This window comes from Schistocerca gregaria, chromosome 1 (assembly GCF_023897955.1).
Source record: "Schistocerca gregaria isolate iqSchGreg1 chromosome 1, iqSchGreg1.2, whole genome shotgun sequence".
NCBI classification, from domain to species: Eukaryota; Metazoa; Arthropoda; class Insecta; order Orthoptera; family Acrididae; genus Schistocerca; species Schistocerca gregaria.
Window position 1 is genome coordinate 981,356,084 of NC_064920.1, and position 16,570 is coordinate 981,372,653.

Here is a 16,570-nt window from a genome sequence, read left to right on the forward strand (position 1 = left end):
CATATCTTCTGAAAAATTCCTTCTATTCTATGGACGACTTTTTGTTTGAAAACTGGTACCTGTAACTCGAACAAACACCTGTTTTTAAATGTAGTTGCATAAGTAGGACTAAGAAATTGTGCCGTAATGGAGCCAACAACGGAACTCATTATTAATGAATGGCCAGTACGGAGATGTCAAGGGAATGCAAAAGATTCCTAAGGGCCTCTTCAAATACCATTTGTGGTTAACTTCTCTGGACACAGACCCTTAATGGAACTGCGATATTAATATCATTTCTATATTTTCACTTGCTGTAATTTATAATAATATGTTAATATTTTCAGATGTTAGTGTTAGCATTTATTTTTATGTTTTATAAATGACACATTGCTCCGTAGTTTTACAATACGTTAAATAGTCACAATAAAAACAACTGCTTCAATCGACTGTACATTGGTTCATGGTCGAACATGTAATACGTCATGAATGAAAAGCGTACGACACATGTTTATTGTTTAATATTGTAGAATACTTATTATTTAACTAACCGGTTTTCGGTTGTTAGATTATCATTGCGCTCAAAAATACTTGTAGCTGTGAATTTTGAAGGTTTTAAACTAGGTGCATCTAAAGAGTCTCTAAATTAGCTGTCAAAAATGATAATTTTAATGTTCGCTATAAGATTAAGCGAGAAGAAGTATTACGGTAAAATACGAAGAAGAAACTTTTTAGCTTGGATAAAATGTGTGGCACACTGACTTAAACAACTATATCACAAATTGTAACTGATGTTCAGAGAAGAATTACCACTTGCTTTATGAAGGTCAAAGCCAAAAGATGCAACATAAAGTCCTATAAGACATCCACTAAGAGAGAAAGACGAACCATTTTGCAAATTGCTAAAAATATGCTATTTGCCCAAACTTGGTTCTGAGTCCTTAGACACAGTTCGCTTATTCATCACTTCTAAAAACAGACACCACAAAAAAAAACCATCCAGACTACTTTGTAAATTACCACTGCAACTTATGTGATCCATATTTCACGTTTTTTTTTAAGTTACTGGGGTTTCATTAGCCCTATTATTTACTTAACAATTACAAATGATTCACTAGCAGTTAAGCACATCAAGTACGTCACTTGTATTAATACTAACATACTTGTTTATAATATCAACTTGTTTAAGAAAATACTATGTTGTTGAGTCATACCCTTGAAACGGTGTTTTGCCCGGTTTATTTTTCTTCTCTGAACAATTCTGTTATTTGTCGCGTTGTTAGTTAACGCTACGTTTCATATATTTGTCCAAGCTGAATAGTCTTTACTTCACATGTTTATCAAAATAATTCTTCTCGCTTGGTCTTAAACACCACGTTAACAAAAGGCATCATTTACAGGCAATTAAGAGGCTCTTTGGATGCACCCAGTTTAAAATCATTGATCTCACAAAATCCACAGTCACACTCATTTGTCGTTCAACCTGATGATTATCTAACAGCCGGAAACGGGTTAGTTAAGTGATAAACATTTCAGAAGTGCCGTGTGTTTTCTTTCATATTACATATAATGATCGACAACCTGACTCCATCTCCGACATCGTCGTGATACCCACGGGGAGGGTTTTACATCCGCTTCAAATAAACTAGTTACCTCCTCAAAGATTGCCTGCAAAAGTAGTTGGTGAATTAAAATGGCGCTTACAGTGTTGTTACAGCTATTACTTAAGACTGACACAACAGCCGAATTCACGATCGTAAGTAAATACACTGATCAACCAGAATATTACGACCACCTATCTACTATCGATATACCTGTAAACCCCAACAGTCGATAGCAGCGTCACCTTGCGAGTAATGACTACCATGCAGATACACGCAAGGTGCATATGGTATCAGCGAGCGTGCTGTCTGTGTGTGTGGATTTGGAAAGGCGCGCGTTCTATCTGAGTTTCAACGAGGCCAGGTTGTGGTGGCCCAGCGGCTATGCAGGGGCTTTTCGGAAACTGCACGACTTTTAGGGTGTTTGAAGAGTGCTGTGATGGGCGCCTTCAACACGTGGCGAAACTAAGGCAATACCACGTTCAGACGTCGTGGGGTCAGGCGGGCATTCTTCATTACGGACGTCGTAGACTGGATAGACTGCTAACATCAACTTTACTTCTGGTCAGAGTACAAATGCATGTGCGAATGTTAACATCACAACATAGCAACTACGACTGAAATGGGCATTCGACGTTGACGCAGTGGCAGAGCGTTGCGTGGTCGAATGAATCCCGATACCCTCTTCGTCACACATCTTCCAGGCGAACAGCTCCTTGACACCTGTACTGTTGGTCGGAGACAAGCTGGCAGCGGCTCCATTATGCTCTGAAAACCATTCTTGTGGCCATCCATGGGTCCAGTGGAGTTGATGCAGAGCCCCCATGATGGCCAAGGAGCATGGAACTGGTTGCAGACCACCCCTTCATGACTATTGTGCTTCACGACGGCAGTGGCATTTTTTAGCAAGATAATGCACCATGTCACAATACTAGGAATGTGATGGAAACACAGCGGCGAGTTACAATTGATGTGGTGCACCCCTCCCCCCCCCCCCCTCCAATTGGCCTGATCTGAACCTTATCGAATACATCTGGATGTGACCGAACATGGCGGCAGAGCTCATCGCCCTCCGTCCAGGAATTTACTAGGATTAGGAGACTTGTGTGTGAAGGTGTGAAGATGTGGTACCAGCTCCCTCCGGCGACCTACCATGTCACTTCACATCGCCACTGTTATCCGTGCCGAAGGTGGGCATACTGGTAATTAGGTAGGTGGTCATTATGTTCTGGCTGATCAGTATACCTTTACTAACAAGTCAGGTGGAAAATGCCGTTTCTAAAATACAGAAGGAATGATGATGTACGGAAAATAATCAGATCAGCTAGCCTTTTGTTTCAAAACATATCTGAGCTTTAACAAGCAGGCTGTGTTCTGATGTCAATGCGACCGTAACCACACCTGTCTACGACCTGTGGTTCTCACACAGGGCTGTTCCAGCAAGTTATCATCCAGAGCGGAGAGGCCATAGCTCCCTGGGGGCTGGAGAGGAACCCGCGAGAGAAGGCCTTCCGCTTGGCCGCTTCCATGGGCTTCGAGACGGACGACCTGCAGGAGCTGACGCAGTTCCTCAAGGCGGCCGACGCGTTGGAGCTCACCGCGAATGATTCGCGCGGTCTTTCCGACATTGTGAGTTCTTCATTCATCTTTCTGTTCCTATTATCACTAACAGAATTCCAAACAATTAGACTTAACACTATGCTTGCTACGATGGGGGCTCTAGAAGATGAACATTTGTAGTAATTTAACAGTTAGTACTACTGCCTTGCTAGTGCAACATAATGAGTGGAGCTATAACCTACAAAACAACGATTTTTGCTACACTAAGATGGAATCCATGCGTCAAATTAAGGATTATTGATCTAGTGTTACTTCCAACAAAGTCGTAGCTTTTAAGGGATTTCCTTCACGGATTTAGATGAATAGGACTGGTTTCCCACCCACGCCCAAAATTAACACACAAATAATAAATTTAGAAGCAAGCAGTGCAGTGTAAATGATAGCAGAGAACTTTTTGAATAATATTAATTCAAGGAGGTATATCTCTATTATACAGTCTGAAAATAACCTAATTAAAAGTGAGTTAAGTTACGCTGAGAGCATAACTAGAATGCTAGCAAAGTACCAAACCTAAATAGTCATAAAAGAAGCTCGAAAAATGAGTCCATTTCTTGATCACAATACACGAAATTTTCGCCAGCTCACACTTTTTCAGAGTTTGGTATAGCAACTTACAATAACACTCGAGAGATGACGAGTGGAAACTCATGATCTGTCTGTTGTCAGATGCAAGCAGAAAGTCAAATTTCTGAACTGGAGCCCATCCAGACCTGGCAAAAGTGGAAGTCCCTTCAAAAGTTAAAGAACTTCAGCAGCCATTCACCACTCGGAATCAATCAATTACAGGACCAAATAACACTCGTTACCACAGCCAGGTCTGCCTTTCACCAACTCTAACATAAAAGTGTCCAGGATCTTTCCTTGAGCACACCACTCAAAAGTCTCTCTCTCCACTTGACTCCGGCAGTGTTCCGCCACTGTCTATCTCTGGCTGAAACCTCCCCACCAAATATACCTCGTTTCCATGTCCTACAGACATGATTCGACTCAGCGGACGACTTTCCACACTGAGCTAATACATTATAACAATATTTAAATAAAGAATGTTATAAAGATTCTGTCACACTCAGACGTTTTACATTAAATATAAACAATCATTTGAAGAAGCTAATATTGTTGTAAGGAGTGCTCACGTTAAATTACAGTAAAATTTCGTTAAATATTGTTTAAACAAATATTTATGTTTGCTTGATAGAAACGTCTTTTGGCATTTTTTTCGATGGTAGTGTCAGCTAACATATGTCACATTTATTAAACTACCATGGCTTTGCAGTATAGATTGTCATCATGTATAAATAAAACTGTTGGCAAACATAATAACATATTCCTTAAATAATTATATGATTTCTTATGAATGTTTGGATTTTGAAAAAGATGTAAAATGTAATAAATCAATAAATGAAATAGGTGCATATTTGTAGCTTTCCGGGATGATAGCTGTAGTCAATGCTACCATTTGAGACATCATTTGTTGAAATCGCATGAAACATTTAAAAGTTCTTAATTCTAAGGTTCAATGTGAAAATATATTAATTTCCAAATTTTTCAAGTTACTGGGCTGTTATTCTTTCTCTGATGCACCTCATTTTCCTGATATTGCCGATATATTTAAATTTGCTCTATTATTTAACTGTGATTTATTATAGATTGAAGAGCCGAAGAAACTGTTACATCTGCCTAATATCGTATAGGGCCCCCGCGAGCACGCAGAAGTGCCGCAATACGACGTGGCATGGACCCGATTAATGTCTGAAGTAGTGATGGAGCTAACTGGCAATATGAATCCTGTAGGGTTGTCCATTAATGTGTAAGGGTACGAGGGGGTGGTGGTCTCTTCTGAACAGCATGTTTCAAGGCATCCCAGATATGCTCAATGATGTTCCTGTCTGGGGAGTTTGGTGGCCAGCGGAAGTGTTTAAACTCAGAGTGTTGCTGGAGCTACTCTGCAGCAATTCTGGACGTGTATGGTGTCGTATTGTCCTGCTGGAATTGCCCAAGTCCGTCAGAATGCACAATGGACATGGATGGACGCAGTTGATCAGACGGTGTGCTTACATAGACAATATTTTTGTTCATTCCTCATTACTAGAAGGGCATTCTGTTAGCAAAAAGGTGAATGGCCTTTCAGGTCATGATGCACAAATTTTAACTCTAAAAGATTTTTGTGCTGCATCACGTGTTAAATATAGTCATCAGCTGTTTCGGAAAGCAGATTCAGTTGCTGTAGAGACATTTGTAAACCTCATCAAGGAACAAGAGTGGCAAGATGTTTATAGCGCTGATACAATAGACGATAAATATAATGCTTTTCTCAAGACTTTTCTGATGCTCTTTGAAAGTTGTTTTCCGTTAGAACGTTCAAAACAGGGTACTGGCACAAACAGGCAGCCTGGGTGGCTGACTAGACAGATAAGAATATCTTGTAGAACAAAGTGGCAATTATATCAAAACGTTAGTAACAGTCACAATCTAAATGCAGCAGCCCATTACAAACAGTATTGTAAGGTGCTTAAAAAGTTATTAGGAAGGCAAAAAGCATGTGGTATGTAGATAGAATAGCTAAGTCTCAGGATAAAATTAAAACCATATGGTCAGTCGTAAAGGAAGTGGCTGATCTGCAGAGACAGGGAGAGGATATAGAATCAGTGCGTAGTGGGAATGTCCGTGTTACTGATAAGTCGCATATATATACAGTATTTAATAATCACTTTCTGAATACAGCAGGTGGACTAAATAGAAACTTAGTCCCAACAGGGATCATATAGCGCTCTTAGAAAAAAGTGTTCCGAGACTGTTACCTGAAATGCTCCTCCGTGATACTGACAAGAGGGAGATTGAGTTAATAATTAAATCACTAAAGACCAAGAACTCTCATAGATATGACGGGGTATCTAGCAGAATACTGAAGTATTGTTCCATGTATGTTAGCCCAGTACTTAGCCATATCTGTAACTTTTCCTTTAGGAGTGGTCGGTTTCCTGACCGATTAAAGTACTCGGTAGTGAAGCCACTTTAAAAAAAGGGAGACAGGGATAATATTGACAATTATAGACCTATTTCTATGCCATCGGTGTTTGCTTAAGTTATCGAGAAGGTTGTATATATAAGGTTACTGGAGCATTTAAATTCACATAATTTGCTGTCAAATGTACAGTTTGGTTTTAGAAATGGCTTAACAACTGAAAATGCTATATTCTCTTTTCTCTGTGAGGTTTTGGACGGATTAAATAAGAGGTTGGGAACGTTATGTGTTTTCTTTGGTCTAACGTCGGCTTTTGACTGTGTTGACCACAAAATATTACTGCAGAAGTTGGACCATTATGGAGTAAGGGGAGTAGCTTACAGTTGGTTCGCCTCTTACTTTAAGAACAGAAAGCAGAAGGTAATTCTCCGCAATATTGAGAGTGGTAGTGATGTTCAGTCCCAATGAGGCATTGTTAAGTGGGGCGTTCCCCAAGGGTTGGTGCTGGGGCCACTGCTGTTTCTTATTTATATAAATGATATGCCTTCCATTATTACAAGTGATTCAAAAATATTTCTGTTTGCTGATGACACTAGCTTGGTAGTGAAGGATCTTGTGTGTAATATTGAAACATTATCAAATAATGTAGTTAATGACATAAGTTCGTGGCTTGTGGAAAATAATTTGATGCTAAATCACAGTAAGCCTCAGTTTTTACAGTTTCTAACTCACAATTGAACAAAAACTGATATTTTAATCAGACAGAATGGGCATATTATAAGCGAGACGGAACAGTTCAAGTTCCTAGGCGTTCGGATAGATAGTAAGCTGTTGTGGAAAACCCATGTTCAGGATCTTGTTCAGAAACTAAATGCCACTTTATTTACCATTAGAATAGTATCTGAAATAAGTGACATTTCAACACGAAAAGTAGTCTACTTCGCATATTTTCATACGCTTATGTCATATGGTATTATTTTTTGGGGGAATTCTTCTGATTCAAAAAGGGTTTTTTTGGCTCAAAAACGGGCTGTTCGAGCTATGTGTGGTGTAAGTTCGAAAACCTCTTGTCGACCCCTATTCAATAGTCTGGGAATTCTGACATTGCGCTCACAGTATATGTTTTCTTTAATGTCGTTTGTTGTTAGCAATATTAGCTTATTCCCAAGAGTTCGCAGCTTTCACTCAGTCAATACTAGGCAGAAATCAAATTTGCATGGGGAATGCACTTCCTTGACTCTTGTGCAGAAAGGAGTGCAGTATTCTGCTGCATCCATTTTCAATAAGCTACCACAATAACTCAAAAATCTTAGCAGTAGCCCAAACACTTTTAAGTCTAAACTAAAGAGTTTCCTCATGGCTCACTCCTTCTATTCTGTCGAAGAGCTCCTGGAAGAGCTAAAAAATTAAGCAAATTCCAGTGTTACATTCTTGATTTTCTTTATTTAAACTAACGACTTGTCGCCTGAATATGTTTCTTATATTTCATTTTATCTGTTTCTACAATCTACAACTGAATATGTTTCTTATATTTAATTTTATCTGTTTCTACAATCGTGTTGTAATTTCATGTATTGACTCGTTCCATGACCATGGAGACTTTCGTTAATGTGGTCCCACGGAACAATAAATAAATAAATAAAACGTAGCTTACGTACATGTCACCTGTCGGAGTCGTACCAGAGGTCCCATATCTCTCCAACTGCACACACCACATACCATTACAGAGCCTCCACAAGCTTGATAAGTCCCCTGCTGACAGGCAGGGTTCACGGACTCATGAGGTTGTCTCCATACCAGTACACGTCCATCCGCTCTATACAATTTGATACGAGACTTGTCCGAGCAGGCAACGTGTTTCCAGTTGTCAGCAGTCCAATGTCGGGATCGACGGGCCCAGGCGAGGCGTAAAGCTTCGTGTCGTGCAGTCTTCAAGGGCACACGAGTGTGCTTTCGGCTCCTAAAGCTCATATTGATGGGCAACTGGCTATTAAGTTCACTTCTTGTTCCTGGGATTGGATTGATGGTGTCACCTGGGTGTCAGCTGATTCCGCCCATAAGAAGGCTACGGGACGTCAAACAGCTAAGTTCTCACGTCTCCTTGATAAGCCATCTCTGCAGGTACCGTGCAAGACTGTCATCAATTTGAGTGGCATGGTGTTGAGTGATGATGCGGTCTCGGTTTTGCAGAAAGGCCTCGACTTCGCTGCCAACCCCAAGTTCATTCCGGTCGCAGAAGAACAGGTTGCAGCTCGACTTCCGCCAGAATCAGCCGAGGAAATACGTCGTGAAACTTGTCGTGCGTTGACGAAATCCAAGCCGATGAAGTCAAATATCAACAGTAAAGAGAGGGCGGCCATTCGTGATCTGAGGGAGCGCTCTGAAATTGTTGTCTTACCGGCTGACAAAGGCAATGTTGTCTCCCATAAGGACTACACTGATAAGATGCAGAGCCTGCTAATTGACGATTCCTATCGGAAGCTCAGCGTTGACCCTACAAAGAAGGTGGAGAACAAGACGAGGGCGCTTCTCAAGGACGCAGATTTACCGGAGGGTGACGCTAAGAAATTGTTACCCCAACGTCCGGTACCGCCTAGACTATATGGACTCCCGAAGGTTCACAAAGAGGAGGTACCATTACGCCCCATTGTCAGCAACATCAGGGCACCTACATATTTGTTGGCCAAATACCTGACGGGAATATTAAGTCCTTATGTGGGTAAATGCCCTCATCACATCCGTAATTCCGTGGATTTTGTTAAATGCCTTGATAGCTTCAGGTTGGATGAGTCAGATATCATGGTGAGTTTTGACGTCGTTTCCTTGTTTACGAGGGTTCCCCTGCGAGAGTCGCTAGAATTGATTAGTCAGAAGTTTGACGAGAAGACCACTGAACTTCTTAGGCATGTCTTGACTTCCGCGTATTTTCTTTTTAATGGAGAATACTACGAACAAACGGAGGGAGTCGCCATGGGTAGCCCACTCTCACCGGTGGTAGCGAATTTGTACATGGAGAACTTCGAGGAGGATGCCTTGTCGTCATCCAAATGGAAACCTACTTGCTTTTTCCGTTGAGTAGACGACACGTTCGTCATCTGGCCACATGGTATGGATAAACTCCTTGACTTCCTTACACATCTAAACTCCATACACCCCAACATCAAATTCACTATGGAGACTGAAACGGAGGGTAAATTACCTTTCCTTGGTCAAGAGAAGGGCTGACGGCACCCTAGGTCACGGGGGTGTATCGGAAGACAACGCACACTGATCTGTGTTTGCACGCAGACAGCTGCCACCACCCTTCACAGAGGAATGGGGTACTTAAAACTCTAGTACATAGGGCGCGCACTATCTCTGACGCAGAGAGTCTACCCCAGGAATTGTAACATCTGAGAACTGTATTTCGGAAAAATGGGTACTCAGAGTGACAGATTCAACTTGCTCTCCGTCCAACCACTGCAGCACAACCTGTTGAGATGAATGAAGTCACGAGGGAGGAGGTAGGCACTGCATTTATTCCATACACAGGCGCACTCTCGGAGAAAATCGCCCGCATTCTGAAGAAACACCGGGTCGGAACTGTGTTTTGTCCCCCCTCTGGTGGGGAGCCCCAAAGATGACCTCGGTTTGAGGAAGGCCGGCGTGTACCAGATTCCGTGTCAATGTGGCAAGTCGTATATTGGTCAGACGTTGCGTACCGTCGAGGATCGATGCCGTGAACACCACAGGCACACTCAACTGATGTATCCGAGCATGTCGGCGGTCGCTGAACATTGTCGGAAAACCACGCTATGGAGTATGACCGCACGTGGATTCTGGTACAGACGTCGAGATACTGGGACAGCGTTGTTAGAGAGGCCATCGAATTTCGCACCAATGACGACCTCATAAACCGTGACTGTGGCTATAATCTTAGCAAGGCTTGGGAACCAGCGATTGGGTTAATCAAGAGTAAATCGAGCAAACGTATAGTTGTGATGACCACGGCGGACAGAGCCATCACTCCAACGTCATCTCAGACGCCGCCGCAATCTGTTCCACCGCGTGACCGAGGCGCGGGGCGCGGGGCGCGGGGCGCGGACGGCGGAGGGAGCGCGCCGCGGGCGGAGGGTGTTTAAATCGGCTGCAGCCGCGACCGAACCCAGTTCCCTCTGAGCAGCCATAGCGTACGGATCTCCATGCCGGCACATTCACAGGAGCTCAGTCCGTCTGTTCACCTGATGATGGCGACATGTATGATCGCCGAAATATTGTGCCCGTTGGACACTATAGACCGGCAGCACACCCGTGGATATTTTGATTATCATACTGATGATGTTTCGTTGAATGGTTCCCACACTGACGCTTTTTGATGGCCCAGCATTGAAATTTGCAGCAATTTGCGGAAAGGTTGCCCTTCTGTCATGCTAAGCGATTCTCTTCAGTCGTCATTGGTCCCGTTTTTGCAGGATCTTTTTCCGGTTACAGCGATGACAGAGATTTGATGTTTTACCTGATTCCTGATATTCACGGTACATTCGTGAAATGGCCGTACGGGAAAATCGTCACTTCATCGCTACCTCACTTAAATTTTGACAGGCTGCCATTGTAACTGCAGTAACCAAACTAACAACTGCGCCATACACTTTTTGTCACACATAAGAATTGCCGACAGCAGCGTTGTTTTCTGCCTGTTTACATATCCCTGTATTTGAATACGTATGCCTATACCAGTTTCTTTGGCGCTTCAGTGTACATAGTTACTGTAAAACATTAATTTCCATAGTTTTAAAGTTACTGATGTTATTATTGTTTCTTTGATGCACCTCATTTTCCTGAGATTGCCAATGTATTTAAATTCGCTCTATTATTTAACTGTGAATTGCTACAGATTTTCGAAGAGCCGTAAGTAGCTATTGTTCGAACTGTCTTACACTCTGTCATTTCCGCTGTATTGTCTGTTCTTCGGCTAAGCGAGCAGCTGTCATACAAATTCCCTGCGCTGGATTTTACCCATTTTCGCCTAAGCGGTGTCCGCCTTTGTACCTGGACGGGTAGGGCCGTACCAATCGCTTTGCTGGACCGGCCGTTGCGCTCACTCGGCCTAATGGCTAGCAGTCAGTCGCACATGCAGATTCACATCCTACCAATTCTAGGCGGCTAAATAACTCCCCCACGTGCACGTTATCCTAAATCTCCTGTATTTAGTTTACCCCGACAATTAATGACATAATCCTGGATTTTACTTGCCCGTTTAAAGCCGCGTTCATTTATGGAAACTTCCCACGTGTTTGTGGAACGATTAACAGTAGAAAACTATTATAAGATCCTTGACGATTCCATTATGAATGTGTTGTCCGAGAAAAACATTTGCGAAACTGAACATCGGCGACTGTGGGTGCAATTTCCTCACCACATGCTTCTGCAGTATGGCAGTGAAAGGATGTTACAGACAGCAACCGTTTGGGAGATTGATATCATGCTAGCTGATGCAGAAAAATCTCCGTTTCATAGAACAGAAACGATTTCTTTAATCACACCACAGGAGACATCACGATAATAGCTTGTAACACCGTCTCTATCCTCCATGATGGTCTCACTTTGGCAAGGAAGATAGTCCACGAGTTCCTTCAGATGTAGCATATCCAGTTGAAGATACTTCACTGATAATTAGATCCCGTAGAGCAACCAGTCTACTGGGCTGTTGAATGATACATTTGCTATTGCTAACAGTCTCAGAAACTGACCATCAGCCAGTCGATACGTGATAGGATGCCTGAGCATTTGACAAACGAGGAACGTATGCATGCATACAATGTAACTTCCTCTCTTACTAGTCGGTTTTAATGCAATGATATGACCCTGATCGCGTATGCACAATGAATTTGATTTTGTACAAGGCTACCGTCTACGAAGAAAATTTTGATCGCTTAGGGGACAGAAGTGTACCAGAAGTTGCTCTAATGAGCAAACTATTCTAGTTCTGCAACTTCTACTTATTTGGATTTTTATTTAATTCTTAGAACACTGACGTTACTTACATAGTAAACGAAACGAAAAGGGACACCACATGACAAGGGGCCCACAACATATCTAACTGAAATAATGCAGAAATTAATTAATACTGTCGTCCGCCCATTTGCGGGTGGTCTGGCCACTGTCTGATCAATATTCCGGACAGCAATGAATACGTAACTGTTTCGGTGTACGTTTGGCAACAGAAGGTTGACACATGCTCATGACAACACAGTACGTTATGAAATAATAATGCCTAAGTAAAGCAATCGCCTGACGTCATTAAAACTCAGCTATGTTAAATTGGATGAGATACTGAAACTCTTTGTTAAAAAGTAAGTGATTGACCGGCGGTAGCTCTTTTGTTACGACAGTAATCAGTGTAACATTGGACTAACGTTTACGCATCTGTAGCACATTCCTGGGCATGGCAAGCTACATACTTTGAATAGATTGTAATTACTATGAAAATTTACTGCACAAAATGAGCAACTATTGCTTTCAACAGATTAACGCTGCCAGTACACAATACTATTATTACAACAAATACAGAGATGAAATATGTAAACTTGCTAAAAATTACGTTAAGTTCTTTTCTCGAGTCTACTTTGTCTGCATTCAATTAGAAGGAATGACGCTGCCTCTGAATATTCTTGCACAACGCTGTTCATTTATTGAGGCTTCATTATTAATTACTGGCGATGATAATCTTGTTATTTTCCTTTTGATATTTAATCAATGACAGTCGGAAATTCAGTAACTGGAAAAGGTTGTCACATTAAGTAGGTGACAATGACTGAGGATAGTGGCGAGATTAGGTACGACAGCTCTTACATACAACACTTATTTCTTAAATAAAATTAACTGTGACTGTCATTAAGTAATGCCTCACAAAGTTTTTAACGTGAACGAAAATAAAACAACCTTACAGTTCCTCGCAGACATTAAGCCGTCTTCTTCATTGGCGCATACAATGCTTCCATTGCTCCTGTAATATTGAGGGCACACTTTTAATTCGCAATGACGATTTAGGGCAGGACCTTGATGTTGTGGGAGCCTTTTACATGTGCCCACACTCGTCATGCTCTTGGTGCCTTGCTAAAAACAATTGCGTCGCACATAGGCCCGACGGTGTGCGCTTTTTGCGTGTGATCACTCTTATGTCTCACAACGATGTAAGTTTTCTACCCACTCTGCTCTGAGGTCACATTCACGTCCAGAGACAACGCTCTAACACACATCTTTACTGTCCTTCAACAATATTGCATTTCCTAAACTTTTGAAACGCTGTTAACGCAGAATAAATAATTCCTAACACAAAATAATGTATACTCGTTACAGCACATATCACATTTCTAATTAACACATAGTATCTAAACATTTACAGAATGAGGTAAGTTCACTGTATTTACAAAAAAACGTTATGGAGAAAACTTTTAGGTAACACATCGTTATTATAGTTACACAACCTGTTGTCATTTTGGTAGATGGGTGGAGCTATAGCATACTCATTACGAAGATGTAGGACAGAGGGCAACACTTGATCACCGAGAATGTTGGAATAACCACCCTGACTCACGAAAGACTGGGCCCTCGACATGGTGCAAAAATCACCCAAAAACAACACAGAACCACCTCCGGCCTGAACTAAACTCGCCACATGCAGAACGTTAATCGCCTCATTTGGTCGTAAATACACTCAACAACTTGTACAATTTTAAACGGAGGCAAAATAGTGACTCGTCGGACCACATTGGACGTTTGCAGTGAGTTAATGTTGAGTTTGTGTGTTGCATGGCTGAAGACTTACAGGTATATGTACTTCTATGAGCAATTTTGCGAGGTACCCGACTTCCAAAACTCCACTGCATGTAGTTTTCTTCACAAACTTCGCTCGAAAACTGGTGGAGAGATAGATTCAGAGTCACAGGGGACAGCATTTCTTGTATGATTTGAAACCGACTGCCGTTGCCAAGGTGTGACACTCGTATACTGTCTCTGTCTTTTTACTAACACTGTTCGTAAGCCGTGTTACACAACACAAGTGGTACCCAATCCATTGCAGACATTTGGATAGTTCAGATTAATACAAACAATTGGGCAACTTCGTTCACGTTTGGGCATGCGACCATCCAAACACAGTAGCTGCTTTCTGTAGTTCTGTCATTTCACCACGTCGATCAAAAAAAAAAAAAAAAAAAAAAAAAAAAAAAAAAAAAAAAAAAAAAAAAAACACAAAAACTTGGTTCAAATGGCTCTGAGCACTATGGGGCTCAACATCTGTGGTCACCAGTCCCCTATAACTTTGAACTACTTAAACCTAACCAACCTAAGGACATCACACAACACCCAGTCATCACGAGACAGAGAAAATCCCTGGCCCCGCCGGGAATCGAATCCGGGAACCCGGGCGTGGAAAGCGAGAACGCTACCGCACGACCACGAGCTGCCGTCGATCCACCTTACTGCACTGATTCCATACAACTGACTGGCGCAACACACTACTTCACTGCCACAATTTACGTTTGCGGTTGAGGGTCACATGACCAAATGGTGCAAGTTTTACAGTATTCCTATCGTTCCAAAGCGACCAATGTTCTCTGTTACCACGACCTAGGGTCACGAAGAGAATGCTTGGATGTTACAGGAGCTACGGAGTTTGAACGCTCTGGCATTCGTGCCGGTGATAGAACCACCTTCACCGACGGCCATAATTGTCGAGGATCCAGCTCTGGTGCTGAAGGAAGGTCGCTTCCACCAAGTCCCCGTCATGACTGGCGTGGACTCCGCTGATGGCTCCGTCCTCGTGCAGAGTAAGTACTGGCAGATGTTTTTGACAGATCTCTCACTTGCTGTTCTGACACACACACACACACACACACACACACACACACACACAAACACACACACACACACACACAAATATTGGGTTGGTGAATAAGTCCGTAGAGATTTTCCGTAAGTTTAATAAACACAACAGATACACACAACGGCTACTTTATTCATCAATAACATATTTTCCCTCACTTTGCAACAGTTTGCCAACGCTGTGGTAACTTTTCGATTCCGCGACCGTCGAAATCACGTGGTTTTGTAGCGAAGAACTCGTCGAGCCATATTCGGAACAAATTTTCACCCTTGAAAGTTGTTCAATAGAGAGCGGAGAAATTGAAAATCTGCTGGCGCATGGTGAAGTGAATAAGATGGATGTGGAATAACTTCCCAACCCAACGAGTGTATAGTGTTTTTGTCAGTCTAGTAGAATGCAGGCGAGCGTTATCGTGTAGTAGCATCCTTCACGCGGTCTGCCTGGTCGTTGCTCTTGGACTGCGTCTGCAAGACGTCTAAGTTGTTGGCAATAAATGCAAGCAGTGATATTTAGACCTCGGGGAAACATTTCATAGTACACCACACCGTCGATGCTCCACCAATGCGTAACATTATCTCTTGTAGATGCGCGCAGTTCTTTTTACGGGGAGTTACTGCTTTGTTTGGGCTCAACTACTCCCTTGTCTTCCGTATATTAGCATAAGGACAACATTACTCGTCACCAATAACGATACAGGATAGGAATGGTCGGTGTTGTTCAGGAGCTAATTAATGACGACCAAGCAGCGATTAATGTATGGCCACTCACTGATTTCTGTGATTTTGGCTTAGAGCGTGCGGTAGCGTACACCTGATTATTGAACCTCCCAAGTTGCAAACATATGCACGCTGGTGGAAAGATCATAGTTCTACATATTTCCCAGTTCTCGAGTATACTAACGAGCGTCATTGTGTCTAAATGATCTTCGTCAAACCACGAAGGGCGTCCTGAACGTGGAAAATCATTAATGTCAAAACGATCCTTTACAAAACGAGAAAAATATTTTCGTGCTGTGATCTGTCCACTGTCACTATTCTCATACATGACGGAAATATTTCTGGCTGCCTCCGCTGCTGTCAGCCCTCCACTGAACTCAAACAGAAGAATATGTCGGAAACGTTACGATTTCTCCAGGTGGCATTCTATTTTCTAGCTTCCACAGCTCCACTCACTACAACTGACACAACGATTCCATATATACCAACCTAAAGAAAACCCCTCGAACTTACGCACTATATATGAAATTGAAGCTCTTTGCTTTCCACGTTTTGGGATGAAGTAACATGGACTAAAACCAGAACAGGTGTCTAGTAAATATGGGCTCTGAAACACGTATCTTGAAAGCTATTCGTATTTATTCAGTAGAAGAGGTGTGTTTGACACTAGCGTAGATGAGGAAGTGCTTATAGCTCTTAAAGTATGCATTTAAGACCATATGTTACTGGACATTTTTTTCTTAACTTGGTGCAACGAACCTGCCCCTGAAGATAGTCGGTATTATTTTCATTCGTAGTCTGTCCCTGAAGACAGCTCTTTCGTAGT

The 16,570-nt window shown here is 42.2% G+C and overlaps 1 protein-coding gene across 1 annotated transcript in view; it reads left to right on the forward strand.

Moving 5' to 3' along the window:
• Window positions 1-16,570, forward strand: part of LOC126311221 (esterase B1-like) — a 100,822-nt gene that overhangs the window by 34,710 nt on the left and 49,542 nt on the right. Inside the window, exons 5-6 of the mRNA XM_049992215.1 lie at window positions 3,010-3,209; window positions 14,807-14,972. Of these exons, the coding sequence (XP_049848172.1) occupies window positions 3,010-3,209; window positions 14,807-14,972 (366 nt within the window). The remainder of the gene's footprint in view (window positions 1-3,009; window positions 3,210-14,806; window positions 14,973-16,570) is intronic.